Here is an 18,961-nt window from a genome sequence, read left to right as displayed (position 1 = left end):
TTATTGTAGAGTGGGAGTCTACAGTATGTTACAACACACTGTAAATCAATATTAATATGTTTTTAGAATTTTGTGTGAAAGGTTTCACATAATGCGGTACTTTCTTAGTCACAATCATTACCGCGCACAAAGAGAATTTGTGTCTAATGTACTCTTTCAAGTATGCTTATACTTTGGGCAATGGTAAGTTATGAAGGCTAGGAGAATAACCCATGGCTCCAGCGTCACTGTGTGCTGGATTGCGTATTGGCGTTCTCCATGACTACTTTACCAAGACGAACTGAAATGAACAAGGTAATCCCCTACTCTTCACAAAGATTCAATGGGTTCTTTAAAGTGTACAGTACTATACATGAACCGCATGTTGTGTACACTGGACCTTTTTAAATTCTTTATCTGAGAAGACTTGGTTACTACCAACTGAACCCTGGGAAAGCAGCAGCCGAAACCAGTGCCGATGTTAAGGTTGTAGCTAGCAAAGTGACGCCCTTGCCTTAAGCGCTCTTCCACTCAATTCACCCAGTATATTTAATAATATTTATTTAATTTAGGAATTAATCGCAATTATCAACGTTTTCACAATTGTACAAACAAGTACTTTTTTTCGGTACCCCCTCCCTCTCTTCTAAAAATGTACATTACAAAATGTTGATTTTGTAAAACTATTCTCTTTCTTTTTTTGTAAAATCAACTTTTAAAGTACTGTACTTGGTTACTTAAAAATGTATATATCCATGGTTGCATTATAATTGGTCATAAAAGTCTATTAATTTAAATAATGTATGTTATTTTAAATCAACATTTTTATGATGTAAAAGTGTACAAATTTGTCTACCCCCTCCGCCCTAGAATACTGTTTGTAGACTTGTGAAAATGTTGATAATTGTGAACGACTCCTTATTGTTGATGAATAAGTTAACACTGATTTTACATAAAGTAACCACAGAGATACAGTATTTACCAGATAATGCATCTCTGGCTTGTCCAGTAATACTTCAGAATCATAATTAAATAGGTATTCAGTGATACAGTAATTTTTAAATTACTGTAGGTTGATTTTTAAACGGTGGAGAAGTTAATGTGTGACTTCGTGTTGATTAACTAATGACAATAACGTATGTTATAGATTGAACAAATTATTGAAGAAATGAGGTTGTGTAAAATATACTGATTAGCTCTTGTGCAATGTGCCTAATGAATAAAGTGTATGCATGAGTTTTTTGGACCATGGAGAAAATTGTTTAGAACTAATTCCTCCGTGGTTGAACTAAATGTACAGTATACTGTATTGTATGCAGTATACTCGCTGATCCTTATGTAGCATTATATAGTTTTACTTAATTACGTCCATTTGTTTAATTCCGAACAAATTTTTTTCAGTATTGTAATGCATTCAAATGAACATTTTCAAAGAGAAAATATACAGTTTTTTTTCTTACGATTCATTAATTATTTTTAGTGTTCTGTCTATAGTATTGATAGACTCATGGCATTCTTTAACATTCTGCATGTTTTTCATTGGAATATGGTTTTTGATGATCTACTGAATAATTCGTGTTAGAAAATACCTAGATAGATGCTTTAATTTTTATTACTCGATCATCATTATTTAGCCAGTTGTAGCAGTTTTACTTTATAGCTATTTAAATGTTTTATTTTCAACTATGAAATTACACGTTGTTAATGTACCGTACCCCTCACTAAAATTGTTGCAAAAGACCAATCTTTTTCTAAGCTGGTACCTATCTCTTGGATTGAACTTCCTCTTCACCCCCATAAAAACCTATTGTCAAATAACCCAGTTAAAACAACACATAAATTACATCTTTTATATTCTTAATAGCTTTTGGGGGTACAGTCTGTCTCTAATGCATTAGAGAGAAATGTCTTATTGACTTGCTGTCTGGATGACCTGAACTGAATTACATTGTCTTATGTACATATCCTGATGTTCTTTTAAGTTGTTCTTTTTCCTTGTAATTTTTCTGATTAAAAAAAAAATTTATAGGACTATTTGTGTTTGTTGAATGCTTTGATGTATGATATTGAAGTTAAGCACTGTGGACACTGCTTTATAAAAACAATTTTTAAAAAATTATTAAGAAATAAAATCCATTTAATTGTAAAAAAAAAATATTAAAGAAATAATAATATCTCTTATTATTGTGTTTTTCAGGTTTATCAAGACCTTGGTACCGAGATCCTAGATGCATCGTTTGCTGGTTACAATGCCTGTCTGTTTGCCTACGGACAGACAGGCTCCGGCAAAACGTATACCATGATGGGATGCAAGGTATGCAGTCGTGATCATTGCAATATATATTACTATATTGAATAATGTACTGTGTTGTCCATGTTGCAAATTGAAATAAATTTGATGTGATCTGATTTTGATCATTAACAAATCCTTTACCTTAACAAAGGTGACATAAACCATCGGTGAACTGAGTGCACCTTACCGCTAAGCCCCGCCCCTTGGATATTGTTGATAAGGTCCCATAAAACAACAGTATTGAAACATACATGTGCATTTGTGAGACATCAGAAGAGTTTGTAGAAAATGCGCCTGTTGCTGGCTCGGTTCTGATTGGTCAGTTGTTTAGTTTTGATTGACATTCCATTGTGGTAACACACTTTACGCAAAAAAATCACTGTCAGGCCGCAATTTTGCCCACCTGTACTTTAAAACATTAAATTACATCAAATCACAAAACCTCAAAATCATAATAAAGCTATTTTTTTTCCTCTTTAGGTGAAATTCCAACTTTTTATTGCTCCGTACTTTCACATAATAAACCTAATTAATAAAGGTATAAAGCCTTTATAATTAAATAGATTATATTATCTATGAATAATTTTGATACTTTACAAGACTTTTATGCATTCTAATGTTTATTAACCAAATTATAATTTAATGTACTTTTAATCTATATAAAATATTAAAATAACTTAAAATTTTAATAAACAAATTATAAATAGTATTTATAGAGAATAATGTCATTAGTACCAATTTAGTTTTAGCATTAATATGTGTATTTTTGATATTTTTTACAAGACTTTTAATATGCATTCTAATGTTTATTAACCAAATTATATTTTAATGTACTTATGAATATTTTGATCTGTAAAATATTAAAATAACTTAAATTTTCAATAATACAAGTATTAATGCTAAAAATAAAGCGGTGCTAATGACATGTAAACACAACTTTTATGTAATATACAATACATTACAGTATTGTGTTTTTCTCTAAAAACACATATAAAGAATTTGTGCTATCTCCTAAATCAATAGTACAGGGTAGCCTGGTATTTGGATACCTGTACATTAATATTCAGGCAGAAGCATGCAACCATCTCTGTTCCCTGAGGAGTATTGCGTTCTTAGCAATGTGTGTGTGCCAGTTTTAATACACATTACATTTAGAATGTTTGAATTCTATCAGGCTCCCATGATACCCCTGGGCTGAGTGAGAGACAAAGCAGATAAAGTGCTTTGTCCAGGGATACATTTAAAAAGAAGGTCTTAAACCTTCATGCCTTTGTTCATACATTGATTCATTTCAAATCATGTAATTATAATTAACATAATTGATAATGATAAAAAATGATATAATTTATTGTTTACATCAACTCTAATTAAAGTTATATCATATCCATAGATAAGGTCATTAACATAATTTATGCAGATAGCCAAACTGAATGATTGAACATTCAGTAACAAGATTTTTAACTATCATGCTTTGGTTCATTCAATCATTCATTCATTTATAATAGCTATTATATTTATAATGATAAACATAAGTGATAATGATTACTATATAATCCATATATATTTTATATACTGCACCCACTATAATTAAAATTATATCACGTATTAGCAACTCATTAGCATAATTTGTGTAGGCAGCCAAATTGAACCACTTAAAGATTTATTAATTTTACAATAACAAAACCAAAATGTTTACTACAAGTAGTAGTGAAAGTGAGTAATGTTTATGAATTTGATACTCTTGGTGACAGGTTACTTACAATAATGATAACATTCCCAACACATATTAAGCCAATTATATATCCTACAAGTCTTAATCTCATGAATCTTGTTAATTCACTAACCTGACAGTAAGCATATTGTACTGGTACAGTAGTTGTGATAATAAAGATTATTATATTAAACAATGATAATCATTTTATGTTAGATGTTATTGATTCACTTGTGAATGTTACAAGTCATCCAGGTAGGATGATTATTGTACTGTATTTTATGATACTGAACAAAATATTATTTAATGAGATATACAAAAAGAAAGCCTGTCACATTAAACTGAATTATGAATAAAGTTTGTTTGATTTTTAATGTTCTAGAAACACTAAATGATTATAATAATTATGATTAATGGCTGTCAGACTGTGCAAGATATACTACTGTGTTTAATTATAATATGATTTAATAATATTATTTCATTGTTAGAAAAGCTTAAAGCATTTGGCTAAGACTAGAGTTAATATTCGTGCTTCCCTTTCGTAATACTCTGGTTCTAATCTAGCTAGAAACCGAAAGGTCCACTGATTTATCCCAGATAAGATAGTATAGCCTAAAACATACTCCAAATATCGAAATGCACGCCATCGTGTCGGGATTCAATATTTCAACAATTATTATGTCATCATCAGGAATCCAGCTAGTGTATTAAGTTTTTTAATTGACATCCAATTGCTCAGTTCCTCCAATAATCCTCATGTGAGAGTTAGGTGTGAAGGGATTAATACATTTTACTATGATGAATGTATCCGTTACCTGTCTTTGCTAATGCTGCATTGTAGCTTCCGTAAGTCCCCAGTGTCCCTGCCAAAATTTCCAATTTGAATTTGAAATGCAGTAGGACAAATAAATTAATATTTTATTTTCAAAAATTGTGTTATTCATTGCATACTTAGGCCATGTAAAATAAAACAATTGGTTAGCATCCTTATGTTATCAATTTTCATGGTAGGGAGGGGGGTTTTTTTTTTTTTGTTTTTTTTTTTGCATCGAACATGAAAAAAGAGTTTCGCAAGGAAAAACAGCAAAAAAAGAAGAATAAAACAACAGAGACCAAAATTACATACAAGCATCTATAGCAAGCAGAAACTTTACCTATGAATAACGGCGTCATAATACAATTATCTCTATGTATTATCATGCACAATTCACTCCTCAACACAACAGGCATCATGGATACCATATGTGGCTACAGTATAGGCCTATAGAACAACAGTAGAGCATAGAACTGCAAGTGGACTGGCTAGTGTGCGGATGGGTGGTAAACAAACCTATATTAAATTGAGTTTGTGAGTGTATTGTAAAAAAAAAAAAAAAAAAATCGGGTCGGTGGCCTTTTTGATGGTAGGGAGGTTATGCTAACCAATTATTTTATTTTACATGGCCTTATTATATAATGCCTCACCAGTGCTATGCAAAACCTCTGAGAATGTGTCCTACAGTAATTGGAAAATCCACTTTACCAGCTTGTCCTTTTAGGCAAGACTTTTTTAACTTATTCTTTAGAGAACCCCGCCACCCGCCAATAATGATGATTTCGAATAAAAATAACATTTTGTTTTTGGTTAATCAGCGCACCCGCTGCCACAGAAAATTGGGAATTAAAAAAATTCCTTTTTTTATTCAATTCAATTCAACAAAACATTATTTTCTTCCAAAGGCACTTGAAAATACAAAATTGCCAATACAAAAGTACAAAAATTGGAAGAAGGCCAGGAGCAGAGAAGTTGTTTGTAAAGAGACAAACATCTTGTTAGGCCACCGCTGCATTTGAGATCTCCAAAAATAAGATATTTCTTCCTAATTACATGAATTTAAAGCATTTAACCATCCCATCACTACATTGTTTACTTTTACTAATAGTAATTTTTTTTTCTTTCCTCCATCTGGATGTTTTTGGCAAAACTATTGGCTAAATAAGAAAACATTTAAAAAATGTTATTTTTTAAAAATCATATTCTCTTCTCTGACGATCTTTAAAAATATAAGTTCGTGAAACAACTTATAAAAAAAGTCTCATCTTGGCTTAATAGTTGGAGGAGTGTCTTCTTGGGTTCCAATCTTATTGGTTATTATAGGCCTAAATTTTTTCAATATTATTGTAATACATTATGATATTTTCAACACAAAATTTGATGACAAAAAAGGTTGATGTTCCGGGTCCATGGATTTTCTTAAAAATGCATCCATGATGAACCAAAAATGTCAACCTTTTTTTGTCATTAAATTTTGTGTTGAAATGGTAAATATCATTTTATCAACATTTTATTATGTGTTATGATTAATTTGTTAGTATCATTGAGGTGTCTATTAATACTAAAGTTACAGTACACTATCTTTTAATTTAGTTGTGATAATAATGTTGAAGGTGAGTGTGGTAATAAACATCTAATTTTTTTTTTTTTGTTGATTACTTATACATTGCCCGAAGAATATAGGCCTACATGAATCAATGAGATGATTAGCTTGCCTTTAAATTCCTTGTATGGTTAATACATACTGGTTATTAGAATAAGAATCATGTATCGCAACATTTACTACTTTACAACGTTGGAGATTCATATGTTGCAATGCATGGCAGATGCAGACTGTACTGTTTTAGCACAAGTCCACTATATCATGTCTAGACCCATTAATCAAGGACCTTACAATATTTACTATGTAGTATCATGTAATTACGCTTGTGTGTAGAAACTGACTTGTGAAGATGGAAAGCAGGCCTGTATTATCAACAGCTGAATAGTACAGTAAGGGGTAATACATCAAGTTGGACAGATACAGTATTAACATACAACTACTGCTATGATGATGATGATAATATTAGTAATAAAACAACATTTATATAATGCTTTGTGGATTCACATCCTTTTATTGTTTTACATTTAAATGTAATAATCTCCCTCCCTCCCCAAATATAAGCCAAATCATACTCCTCAATCTTAAGACTTGTTGGTCATTAACTCTAGTTAGCTCATATACCATTTATGAACTTGGTATTAATTATTTTATTTGTAAATATATTTAATTAATTATTTTATTTTTAAGTATTATATTTATATTTAATACAGCATATATGCTGTATGATGTGGATAGTCATGATTTAATGTTGCTACACAATGTAGAGATACATGAGGATGATAATGATAAAGATGATTTCAGGTAAAGAATACAACAAAACAATAAAACATCATTTTAATTTTTGGCAGTAGTCAGTCCAATGTATATATACTTTATGCGTGAGCATATTTTAAATGTTGACACTGGGCACACACTTAGACTTGGCAATGATTGGTAAAAACCTCCTTGACATTTGTTGGATATTCATTAAAGCTGTCATCCATGTTGTTATAAAAGATAAGAAATAAGATAATCAAATATTTAATCAAATATTTGATTCATGTTAATGTGATAAAGATATTCAAATTTGGATTGAAATCTTTTTATTATATGCTTTAATATTAATGTTTTTTTTATTTTTCTGAATCTACTTCCAAACATTATATTAGGTTTTACTATTGTTGGTGAATATCAATAAACTGAATTGAATTGTACATATACACTTGTAATTAATGACTAAAGGTTTATATTTTATATTTCTTGAACAGTTTGATTACTTTTAATTAATGCTATTTATGGAATAAATGTTCATGCACATAACATAAATAACTAATTTTCTCTGCATAAACTCACCTAGGGCCCGTTCAAATGAAAAAATATCCGTGCGATTTACCAGTTAATTCACCGGTACACACTTTCTTAAACCGCTCGGACACTAGTCTAATTACCTTACCATCTGGATTATCCACGACAATTTTGACTGCCAAATTGCTGGGTAGAATACCATGTATGGAATGACCATGGAGCTGGAGGCAATGATAAATCAACCTTAATTGATTTATCCAAATGTTTTGTCCACAGCTCCAACGCGAAATTCAGTAGGTTACGGCCCAGACGTGGTTGCAACTCTCCTTCGCCTCCTCACACATGCACGACTAAATTTAAATTATTAGCATAGCTACGCGATCGATTTGTAGATTTACAATTATTCGGAGAAATAAACTTGAATAATCTAGGCTACGTACAGATTTTAAAGTAGCCATTATAAATTAAGCTACATCATCATTCCACCGTGCCGCGCTGTGTGTACGTGGGCTGGTTATAGCAAGGAGGTATATCTCCATGGTTATAGCAGCAGTAGCAAGTAAACAAAGAATGGGTTGTTGACCATGGGATAAGTTGAAAATTACTTCTGGAGTAGTTTCGTTACACATATTTACCGTGAGCTAAAACTTAATTGAATGGTCAACCACCCGCTGAGTGCTCAGCGTGATTACCCGGTGAAATAAACGGAATGAATACGGTTGGAGTTTTTTTGCTCGAAACTGGCCCCTAGTTTTTATTCACTGGTCTTGCGTCCTGTACTGTAACTCTGATGATCTAGTAAGCAAGAATTATGGTTGTACAGTATTCCAAACTTACAAGGATTGTTACATTAATTAGTGATTTACTCCATGTAAAAATTACATTGGAGGTCAAATAATGATGTCACAACTGACCAATTATTTCTTAATTTTGTTTTATGTATTATTAGTTTGTTTAAATTATTTTCTTTTCTTTAAGGATGAGGTTGGTCTGATTCCTCGGATTTGTGAAGGGTTATGTAGTCGTGTTGATGACTTTGCAGAGGATGTCACCTGCCAGATTGAAGTCAGGTGCGTTAAGCCATCTTAATCTACTGTCAATGGTTCTTCCAATTCTGAAGTAGGACCCTGTGGACCGACGGTGGTCACAGGGCGGCACCTGCCATACCAATACTTTGGCAGTAAAATCTCTACTATTGTAACATAGCTTACTGGGTTATTTTTTGTGTACATATGCCATTATGCGCTTGTGACCAACAGCATAATGTCATATTCGAAGGATGATGGTGTATAGAATAACGTGTCTTTTGCAAGGACATGAAAAAGTACAGCATTGGCAGGTCTTAAATTCTGACCTGCCAAGTTTTAGTGCAGGTTACTTTTGAAACTTGGCATTAGTCAGGTCATCCTGGTACGTATCTCACGCATACTTACTTTAATTAATATGCTGGTCTTGTGAATCATAATATTGATATCTTTTCCTCTATATTTTTATATTCTCTTTTCATTTTATCATATTTGTATAATATTTAATTTTCAACATAATTTCATAATGTAGTCGACATACTTAAATTCTTTTAGATCTAAACTTTTCATTAAACTATATCCACATCAGTGTCCTTAAAGCAAAAACTGATTGAAAGAGGCCCTCAATAACTTTTACAAGATCATATAAACAATAATTTATATTTGATGAGCAAATTACATTATATTTATTGATTTAGGCATACTGTATATTGTAGGGCCAATAGCCAAGGATTGCCAATAGTAAATTTTATATTGTTATAAGTGGCAATCCATTTTAACATACCATACAGTATATCTCGTGTGCTCTACACAAAAGAAATATCATTATTATTATTTGAATGGAGTTGTTTTTGGAAAAATATCCTCTTGGTAGCATTAGAATCTAAGATCTTGGAATTAGAAGGCAAGCATATTAACACAGGATTGCAGATCCACTCAACAATAATGCTCAAAATACCTTTAAAATATACAAAATACAATAATGATAATGTAATCATCTGTATTTTTCTTATTGCAGTGGGTCCTTGTACGAGGTTGTTTTCATAGTTCTCCATTCAGTGTGACCTTGTGCCTTGCTCTTTATTATAGCGTAGCCACACCAATTCTAAATCATCCAATAATCCCTTTCTTATTCTGCCCCTTCTTCTCTTCCCTTCCAATCTTCCTTCAATTACATTTTTCAGCAAATTGCAATATAAATATGTAACATACTTTTAAATATATACATTAAACATGTAATGAAGCACCATTTGATAGGCAAGAAGAAGCTCAAGTAATTATATTACATTACAAGATGTCATCATATTAATGGTTATTAATTATAACACATTATTATTATTTTTATTCTTTTTAGCTATCTTGAGATCTATAATGAAAGGGTTCGTGATCTGTTGGCACCTGAGGACCTCTCACAATACACTCTTAAAGTGCGGGAACACCCGAAAGATGGACCTTACGTGCAAGGTAGGTAGTTAGATGTCTTTCTTTTTTCCCGATACCCAATCAACGTGGAGATATTGTTCTTCCTTGGGGTCCAAATAACAAATACTTCAGTTACAATACAAACAAAATGCTCATACAACATTGAATTCCAATTGTTGCTATGCTTTGTGGAAGTCTTATTAAGACAATGTGAACATTACATGAAAGTGAATCAAATCTTTTTTAATGAACTACAGTCAGTAGAAATTAATACTGTATTATATTATCTTATAAAAATATGACTTTAAACAAAAGCAGTCAGAGAGTTTAAATTGCATATGTAATATCATAATTTTTCCTTTCATGTTTATTGTTTTTCTGATCACCACATGCCATTATTTTGTTAGCCAATAGCCTATAATAGCACTTTAAACAAATTACTCTTTCATTTTTTATTTTTTTCTCTTTATCGAATGTCGAAACATTTGAAATAATGGCCCCTCTTTATTTGGAGATAACAAAAAGTTACATTTTCAGTTTCGTGAATACCTGGATGTAATTGCAGTTAGTGCCAAGTTTTTTTTTTTTAACTTGGCATTAATCACTTATCCATGTTAGTATGTATATTTTGCATAATCAAACTACTGAAATATATCAATCTTTATAGAATCCTAAATTCAAGGTCTCTATGTTTCACTTTAAAAGAAATGATACATCTATTTTGGTTTTTGAGAGATCAGCGATGTAATAATATTTATTGTGCTTTTCTACCACAATCAATCATTTATGGAACCATCTTATTTCTTTGTAAAGGAGGTTCTATCTGTGACATCATTGAAGAAAGAACCATTCTAAGAAATCTCTATGTTGTTATTATTAGATATTTTTTTCTTTTATTGCACTCCATTAAGCATTAATATGTTTTGAGCTTGTTATTACCTCTGTTTACTGGTGGTCAAAAATGACTTTTGGTTCCTTGCCTTTTTTCTGCTCTGTTTGATAGTGTTTTCTTTATTTCCATGGGGTATTTTAGAATGTGTCTGTTACTTTTGCTCTGAGATATGTTTATAGGTGCTATTGCATAAATATTATTATTTTTATATTACATTACTATGTTGCTACATCACTGTACCATGTGACATGGCCCAAGTAGCCATTATTACAGTATGAGCAACACCACAACTAACACACAGTTTTTGTAACTGTAAGATAACCTAATTAATTTTTAGCTCCCCATTTATTATTTACCTGATATATATTTAATTGTTCATTGTTCATGTAAAATTATGTTAGATCTTTATATACGTCAGTAAAAAAGCTATGGAGACTGTGGCTTAGATGACGTAAGCATTCCAGTATTATTGACAGAAGGAAGCATTGCCCAGTATTGAAGGGGTGTCATATAAAGCTTTAGTGTTCTGATGTCAGTATCGTGGTACCCATGAATAATACTTTTAAAGGTCATTTTGAAATTATTTTTATCACTGTTTCAGATTTATCTAAACATCTAGTAGGAGACCACATATCCGTACGAGAGCTGATAGAGCGAGGGAACGTCAACCGCACAACGGCGGCCACGCACATGCATGATGCTAGCAGTCGGTCACATGCCATCTTCACCATTAACTTCACTCAGGTATAAACAATTTTAATTAACAGAATTCTTCTTTTTGTGCATTCTGAGCATTTCTAAAAAAAATAATTTCATAAACTAAACCCTTAACACAGTTACTAGCAATAAAGTATTAAATCATTGTTAGGTAAGTTTGTAATTAATTAATCACCACTGTTGTAATTAACGAACTAAACTAATTAATAACACACATCTAATTATAATTTAACAGTGGACTATGAATAATGTAAATTGTAATTGGCTGTCTGTACATACAGTATTTCTTAGAAAGGTTGTTGACAAAATTAAATCCTTTAATGCCTGTATGAATAATAAATATGAAATTATATTTATATCAACATACTGTATAGTAGTTTATAACACTCCATCTTCAAAATTAACATCACTCTGGTGTAAACAATTTAATATAATCTCCGATTTGTTTAGCTTTTTTTTATATATATATTCCGCATGCTTTTTAATGAATTAATTAAACTAAACCAATGATTAAAATAATCAGTAGTATTTTAATGAGGTGGTTTATTTGTATTTCTATCAAAATTATACAGTGGACAAAAAAATTATGTAAAATGCTATTTGATACTAATTAGAAAAGCTGGAGCAATGTACTTTATATCTTTTATAGCCATTACAATATTTTTTAAAGGATATTGATTTTTGGATCAACATATTTAATGTATTCATACGTACATTTCTGTGTGTACATTACCCATAATGTTTGTATCCTATTTCTGGAATTAATAAACAGTTAATTTTGTATTCAATTTGATATATTAAACTATTTATAGCACTCTATCTTTACACTGTACATACATCTTAGAAGATGTGGTGCCAAATGTAATTCTTTTGAATATTATTGATTATTTATTTATGACAAACATTTCTGCCAACTTCCAGTACTTAATTTATTCATTGTGTACATTTTCAATACATTGTGTGTATTTTCAATGTGTACACTACTTTGCTGTGTGTTTGTAATAACGCTCATGTTTATGTAATTGATATTGATCTATTATATGTGAGGTGGGGGAGGAGGGTCACAGAAAATGTATGTTTTGTACTATTTTAAAAATGACCAAAGACAGCTGACACATTGTTAAAACTTGGTGCTTTGTCATTTGAGACTGTCCACACTATAGAATTTGATGTGACAGCTATGTGTGATTATTGGCATGATGAGGTCATATTACACCCAAATATAGACATGTCACATTTATTTGTCACATATTTGATAGTATGGACAGAGCTTTAGGTCAACACAGGTTACCTCTAGTGTGGACACTCAACATGTTCACACTGTCTGTGAAATAGCACCAGCCTTCATTCATATCTTGCATTAGTGTAAACAGAGCCTAATCTATCCAGATGACTTCAGGCAGAGTTGAATGGGTTGTCAATTGCTTTTGTGTTTTAAAGTTGCATTTGGCATTTGCCAAATTATATAAATAATTCCTTGACCAGATCCATATACCTATGCTAAAGAGAGGATGATCAACATTGTTTTTTACGTTCAAGATTCAAGATACAAGACACAAGATGCAGGAGTTTAGTTGTTCTGTAAGCCATCGAGGGCTATTGTTCACTTTAAATTACTGACATTAATAATAACACGTATTCATATTTAATTACCATTTTTAATGGAAAGTATAACATGAAGGTCAAATACCCAAATTTGTGGTTTTTAATTTGATGTATTAATGGGTTTTAAGTAAATCATTGGTTAATTGCCTATTAGTTCCCTCTTTGTTGTATTTGTTGCTGTGATTGAGCATAAAATAAAAACAAACAAACATAATGAATGATTTATTCATTGAAAATCAACATACAAATCATGGAATCTTGATAAAAAGTTTTAAACAGATATTGAAAAATTGCATGAAACTCAAACTATTTTGAAGTACAGTACAACCACTATAAAGAGGACACATTCAGAACTAAAAAAAATGTCCCCTTAATAGGGGTTTCCCCTGAATAGGGATTTGATGTTGTGTTAAAAGATGCATTTCCCTCACTTCATGGCCAAAAAAGTGTCCCTTTAATAGGGGTGTCCCAAAGGAGGTGTTCTGCTGCAGTTATGTAAGTTTCTGGAATATAGGGATGATTATTGTTAATTGTAGGATGTGGAACATAGAATAAATAAACAAACTAAATTCAAATTATGATACCATTGCATGGGAAGATGATGGAGTAGAGTATTTTGTCAAGAAAGTGAGAGGATCAATATTTTTTTAGTTTTAATTTGCTTAAAGAAATAGAAATCACATTTAGAGAGAATATTATAAACTGAGCATGCATATTCAACCGAGGTCTGGATGTATAGAGTAAATCAAAATGCCTAAATATATAATACTTTAGTATACATCAAAAATATCTGCTTACTGTCTTTGGCTAGAAAACGCTTTGTGGTATGTCTGTAAATGGTAACATTAAAACTGAGCATAGAACAATGTAAGAGCAATGTATGTAATATTTGCAACATAAAATTGTTACCATAAATTTACTTGGCACTCGCACTGTTAAATCAAAAATTCAGGTTGTTTGGTCCTACGGCCCCTTTTAATGCACACCTGTGTTTTATCAGATTCAACTACTGTATAAGGTACCATTTGTATACAGGTAATAATTGCATGTGTTGTGTAACAAAATAGATGTTCATGGCCTTATATTAGAGTTTTTATTTAATAGTTTTCTTTAATATACTGCATATTTGTATATGTAAGAGGGTTTAATATATTTATAGTTACAGTACTTCACTACATTGCAGTCAAGAACTTTTCCATCTCAAGGGCTGTATCCTTCATTCCCAGCACATAGAGGTTGTATTAATACAAAAATAAGCACTTTGTAAATCAAACAACCTTTATATTTTTAATGGTAATTTTTTTTTTATTGTATCTCTCCAGGCCACATTGAAAGACAACATGCCAAGTGAGGTAGTGAGTAAAATCAACCTGGTAGACTTAGCTGGAAGGTAAAGTCATGTAAACTTTAAGAAAGGACAGTGTCTCAGTACCATTGATCTAACTACCACTGCACTGTCCCACATTATATATGCCTATCTGTTCCTAGTAGCATAAGCCCCTGCTTCAAATTCTCTACTGCGAATGAACATTAATGTTTTGTAGATGAAGAGCCAGATTTAGCCTTCCTGGCAAACCTTCGCCACGTGCCAAGATCTTAATAGACAATCCCTTTTCCTTCCTTTGGACCGATTACAGGAAATATCAAAAGATGATTTAACTTACAGTGATTGACATAGTAAATGATTTGCAGAAATTTCTTTCTAAGAGGGAATTTAACTTTACCATCTGCATTGGAGCTGGTAGGGACCAATTGTGGTTATAATATTTTTAGGCGTGTACAAGACTCTCACATAATTTTGTTTGCAAAACCCATTTTTGATATGCTTTGCCAGACTTGTGAAGGGGATTTCATAGCTATTTATGTTCAGGATACATTGTGGATATACGTTTGCTAGACTTACGCAATGGATTGGCCAGGATTTTATTCTCAGGACCCATGGTGGGTGTATTGTGCTAGGCTTGTATAGAGGAACTTAAAGTATTCACTGTAACTCTCACAACCTTACAACCCTTTATGGGGATACTTAAGCAGGCTTATGCAGGAGGTCTAAACAGCAATTCCCCAGGCTTGTGCAAGGGGTCCCAAAGCCTTTTGTTTTCTGAGGACACATGGTGAATATATATTGTGGCACTTTGTTGCCAGGAGGTTTCACAGCATGTTTCCTCAGAAAAAAAAAAATTGGTGGGTGGGGAGAGGTGGGGGAATACTTAACAAGGTTAGCAAAAATATAATTTTGTTTTCAGGTCTTGTGATGGAAGATATTATACAAAGCTTTGTTTAGGGTCAACACAACGTCTTATTCTCATAAATTATTTCTTTTAATAAAGTGCATGGTTTTTCCATGTAAAAATGTCATCTACTATTCAAAAGATGGCTATCACATTTAATGCAAATATATATATTTTTTTGCCTTGACTTATACTTAACAATATTTTGTATGTATTTCTCTTATTTCAGTGAACGAGCCGACCCGAATTACAGCAGAGGACGATTGACAGAGGGTGCGAATATTAACAAGTCGCTGGTTACGCTCGGCAACTGCATCTCTGCATTAGGTGAGTTGGTATCACGTTTGTTAACCTATATAGCAAAGACTAGTTATTACGTCATGTCTTATTTTGAACACCTGATTGTACCTCAGGGCAACGTAGGTGTTTGTATAATTGATGCCAAAGAGACATTATATATTTCTTTAGATGTGAAAAATATAGTGTATATTTCATTGTATGTGAATATTGTAAGTTTAGTATTCAAAGAATTACGATACCATGAGATGGTGGCTAACAAAGGGAAATCTTCCCTGAACTTGTAGTGGTCAAGCTTACAGTATATAGCACTGTGTGCTAGTGTGTATACTCATCTGAATATTTGAATATCTGAATATTCAGTACTAAAAGTATGTATTATAATAATAATAATGAATAATATTTAATGATGAATACAGTACAGTAAACACACATGATATCTTAGGAAACATAATGCATGATGGGATTGGTGTTTTTAGAAATATATACTTGCATAATTTTTTTTTTTTTTTTTTTTTAATCTTTTTGTTATTAATATTGGAATATTTAAATTATAAAGAAATGTACTGAAAGAAGTAATTAAATATATATCAAAATAGTTTGGAAATAAAGAATATTTTTACATTAACAAATGTTTAATATGCAAAACACAATAGATAATATACATCATTGATGCAAACGTGATGTATATTTAATGGCATTAAAAATTAATAATGCATATTGGATATAATTTTTTATGCTTGAATATTTGACTCAAATCTGCATGATAACCTGGCAACTAAATAGAACATAGTTTCATAATAATATATATCATTACAGTAGAATTTGAAATGTTATGAAGGCATTTAACTTTTTTTTTTACAGTAAAGTAATTTTTGATTAGCTCTAGTAGTTAGACTTGTTTTAGAGATATTAATAGAACATATTTTAAGAAATTTCATATCAAGATATTTATTCAGAATATAATCAAAAATAATATCTATTTTTATTTATTTGGTTTTTTTTCGGTTTGAGGTTTATTTAGAGCACTCTGACAAAATACATATTATGTTTACTTTAATTATTTATTAATTATTATTAAGATATTTACATAAATATTTTATCATGAAATGTTGAGCATTATGGCTCAACATAATATACACAGTTCTCAAAAGGGCACCTTCTATTGGTGCCACCAATGCCGTAACCAGCTATTGGGACAGTCCCGACAGTCCCACACAATTTTTCTAATGGGTCCACAAAGAATGGGTCCACATTTTTAAAAATGGGACCAAAATATGTAATTTTATGCATAAAATGGGTCTACTTTTTGAAAAATGGGTCCAGATTTCTCATATTTAGCTTAAAATGGGTAAACTTTAAGAAAATTGGTCCAGATTAAGTGAAAAGTGGGTCCACCCTGATATTGTCCCGTACTGTTTAAAAATCTTGGCTACGGCATTGGGCGCCACCAATTCTCCGAGCCCTCAGCCTGCAAGCTATATCCATGTCGTGGAGTAATTTCCTTTAGAATAGATTATGACAAAAACCAAATACTGTATGGCTACGGCATTGGGCGCCACCAATTCTCCGAGCCCTCAGCCTGCAAGCTATATCCATGTCGTGGAGTAATTTCCTTTAGAATAGATTATGACAAAAACCAAATACTGTATGTATACACATACATTTCCAATACTTACATTTGTAGCAGATGGCGCTTTAGAATCCCGAACTGAGAGCCCCCCAGCTATGGCGTCTGCAGATAATGAATAAATTATTCAGTATACTGTAAAACCTCGCATAGAACCCCCATGGGCATAATCTTGAGAATCCCATCTCGAAAAGAAACCCCCCTTTTCAGTTTGCAAAAGTAATCGCGGAAAAAGCCTATCTCGAAAAGAAGCCTGTAGGCTTCTAATGAAGATATTATGGATTTCTTTCGCGATAGTACTTGCATTCAGACCAACGTTATCAAAGGTGATTATGATTGCATGTCAGTATCAATAGTATTTTATAGTGCTAGCATGGTTAAAATTTTAAATATATTGAATAAAGTTCAATTCAACAGTTGGAAAATGTTGTATAGTAGTAGCAATTTTTAAATTTAAAGCAGTCATTTTAAAAAGAAGCCCCCCCCGCCCCCACCCACTTTTTAGTTACAAAAGTAATCTAAAAATAAGCCCATCTCTAAAAGAGACCCATCTCAAATAGAAGCCCATTCAAGGGTCCTAAAAAAAGAAACAGGGCTTCTTCTGTTCTAGGTTTGACAGAATAGGATTTAGGCTCTTTATTGAAATGTTGTAATTCTGATCACATTGCTGTGTCTTTGAGCAAAGTATTTCACTGTTATTTTCTCGTTATAAGCTGACTACAGTATTTCAATGTGAACTTTGTTCAAATTTGTTGGATGGGGAGAGGTGGGATGATATTTGATGACCGGAAAATGTAAGCAGTAGTATTATATCAAATTATATTAAGCCAAGTAAAAAAAAAAACATGTTTCACGTCCGGCTTTTTTTTTAAATTGAGGAAGTGGCCTTTTTTATTTTTTATTTTTTATTTTTTATTTTTCAAAATGGCCGCCATTCTACAGACTTGTTGACATTTCCCATCTAGTTTTGTTCAACATATAAAATTTAGGAATCATTGTTACTGTATACAATCGGAATGTTCCCGATGTTACGTCTCAGACGTCTTCACATGAAACTATTCCATACAATCTGACATAGAGGGCCAATATAACGGGAAATTCCAGAATTCATCGGAAATCATCGGCCGTATTCGATTGGGACTTTCGTGCTCTGCTCAACAGAAACTGCTCAACGAAGTTAACGCTCGGAATTTATCGTTGAGTTTTTTACTCAACGGGATAACATACTCAACATATAGTCCCAATCGAATACGGCAATTGTATGCATGACAAACGCGCTCTAGTGAAGTGAACTCGAGGTTTGCCGCCTTACGCCCAGAGTAGACGACGACCTAGGCCTAGCCTAGAGATATCGGGCTAGCCTAGGCCTAGCCTAGGTAGAGATATTGGGCTAGCCTAGGCATAGCTTTACTATACGAAAGGTTAGACGAAGATATTGCACTATTTTAGGCCAGGGTA

The 18,961-nt window shown here is 31.9% G+C and overlaps 1 protein-coding gene across 1 annotated transcript in view; it reads left to right on the top strand.

The window, feature by feature from the left end:
- The first annotated feature begins 258 nt into the window (after nt 1–258).
- The window catches only part of LOC117124622, a 62,357-nt gene continuing 43,654 nt past the window's right edge, over nt 259–18,961 (top strand). The window contains exons 1-7 of the mRNA XM_033270918.1: nt 259–294; nt 2,177–2,293; nt 8,663–8,754; nt 10,064–10,173; nt 11,625–11,767; nt 14,668–14,735; nt 15,806–15,903. Of these exons, the coding sequence (XP_033126809.1) occupies nt 259–294; nt 2,177–2,293; nt 8,663–8,754; nt 10,064–10,173; nt 11,625–11,767; nt 14,668–14,735; nt 15,806–15,903 (664 nt within the window). The remainder of the gene's footprint in view (nt 295–2,176; nt 2,294–8,662; nt 8,755–10,063; nt 10,174–11,624; nt 11,768–14,667; nt 14,736–15,805; nt 15,904–18,961) is intronic.

The sequence above is a fragment of the Anneissia japonica genome, unplaced genomic scaffold, assembly GCF_011630105.1.
Source record: "Anneissia japonica isolate Jap-2015-1 unplaced genomic scaffold, ASM1163010v1 scaffold287833_len2544123_cov190, whole genome shotgun sequence".
NCBI lineage: Eukaryota > Metazoa > Echinodermata > Crinoidea > Comatulida > Comatulidae > Anneissia > Anneissia japonica.
Note: the sequence above shows the minus strand (reverse complement) of the source record. Positions and strands in the feature narration are given on the sequence as shown.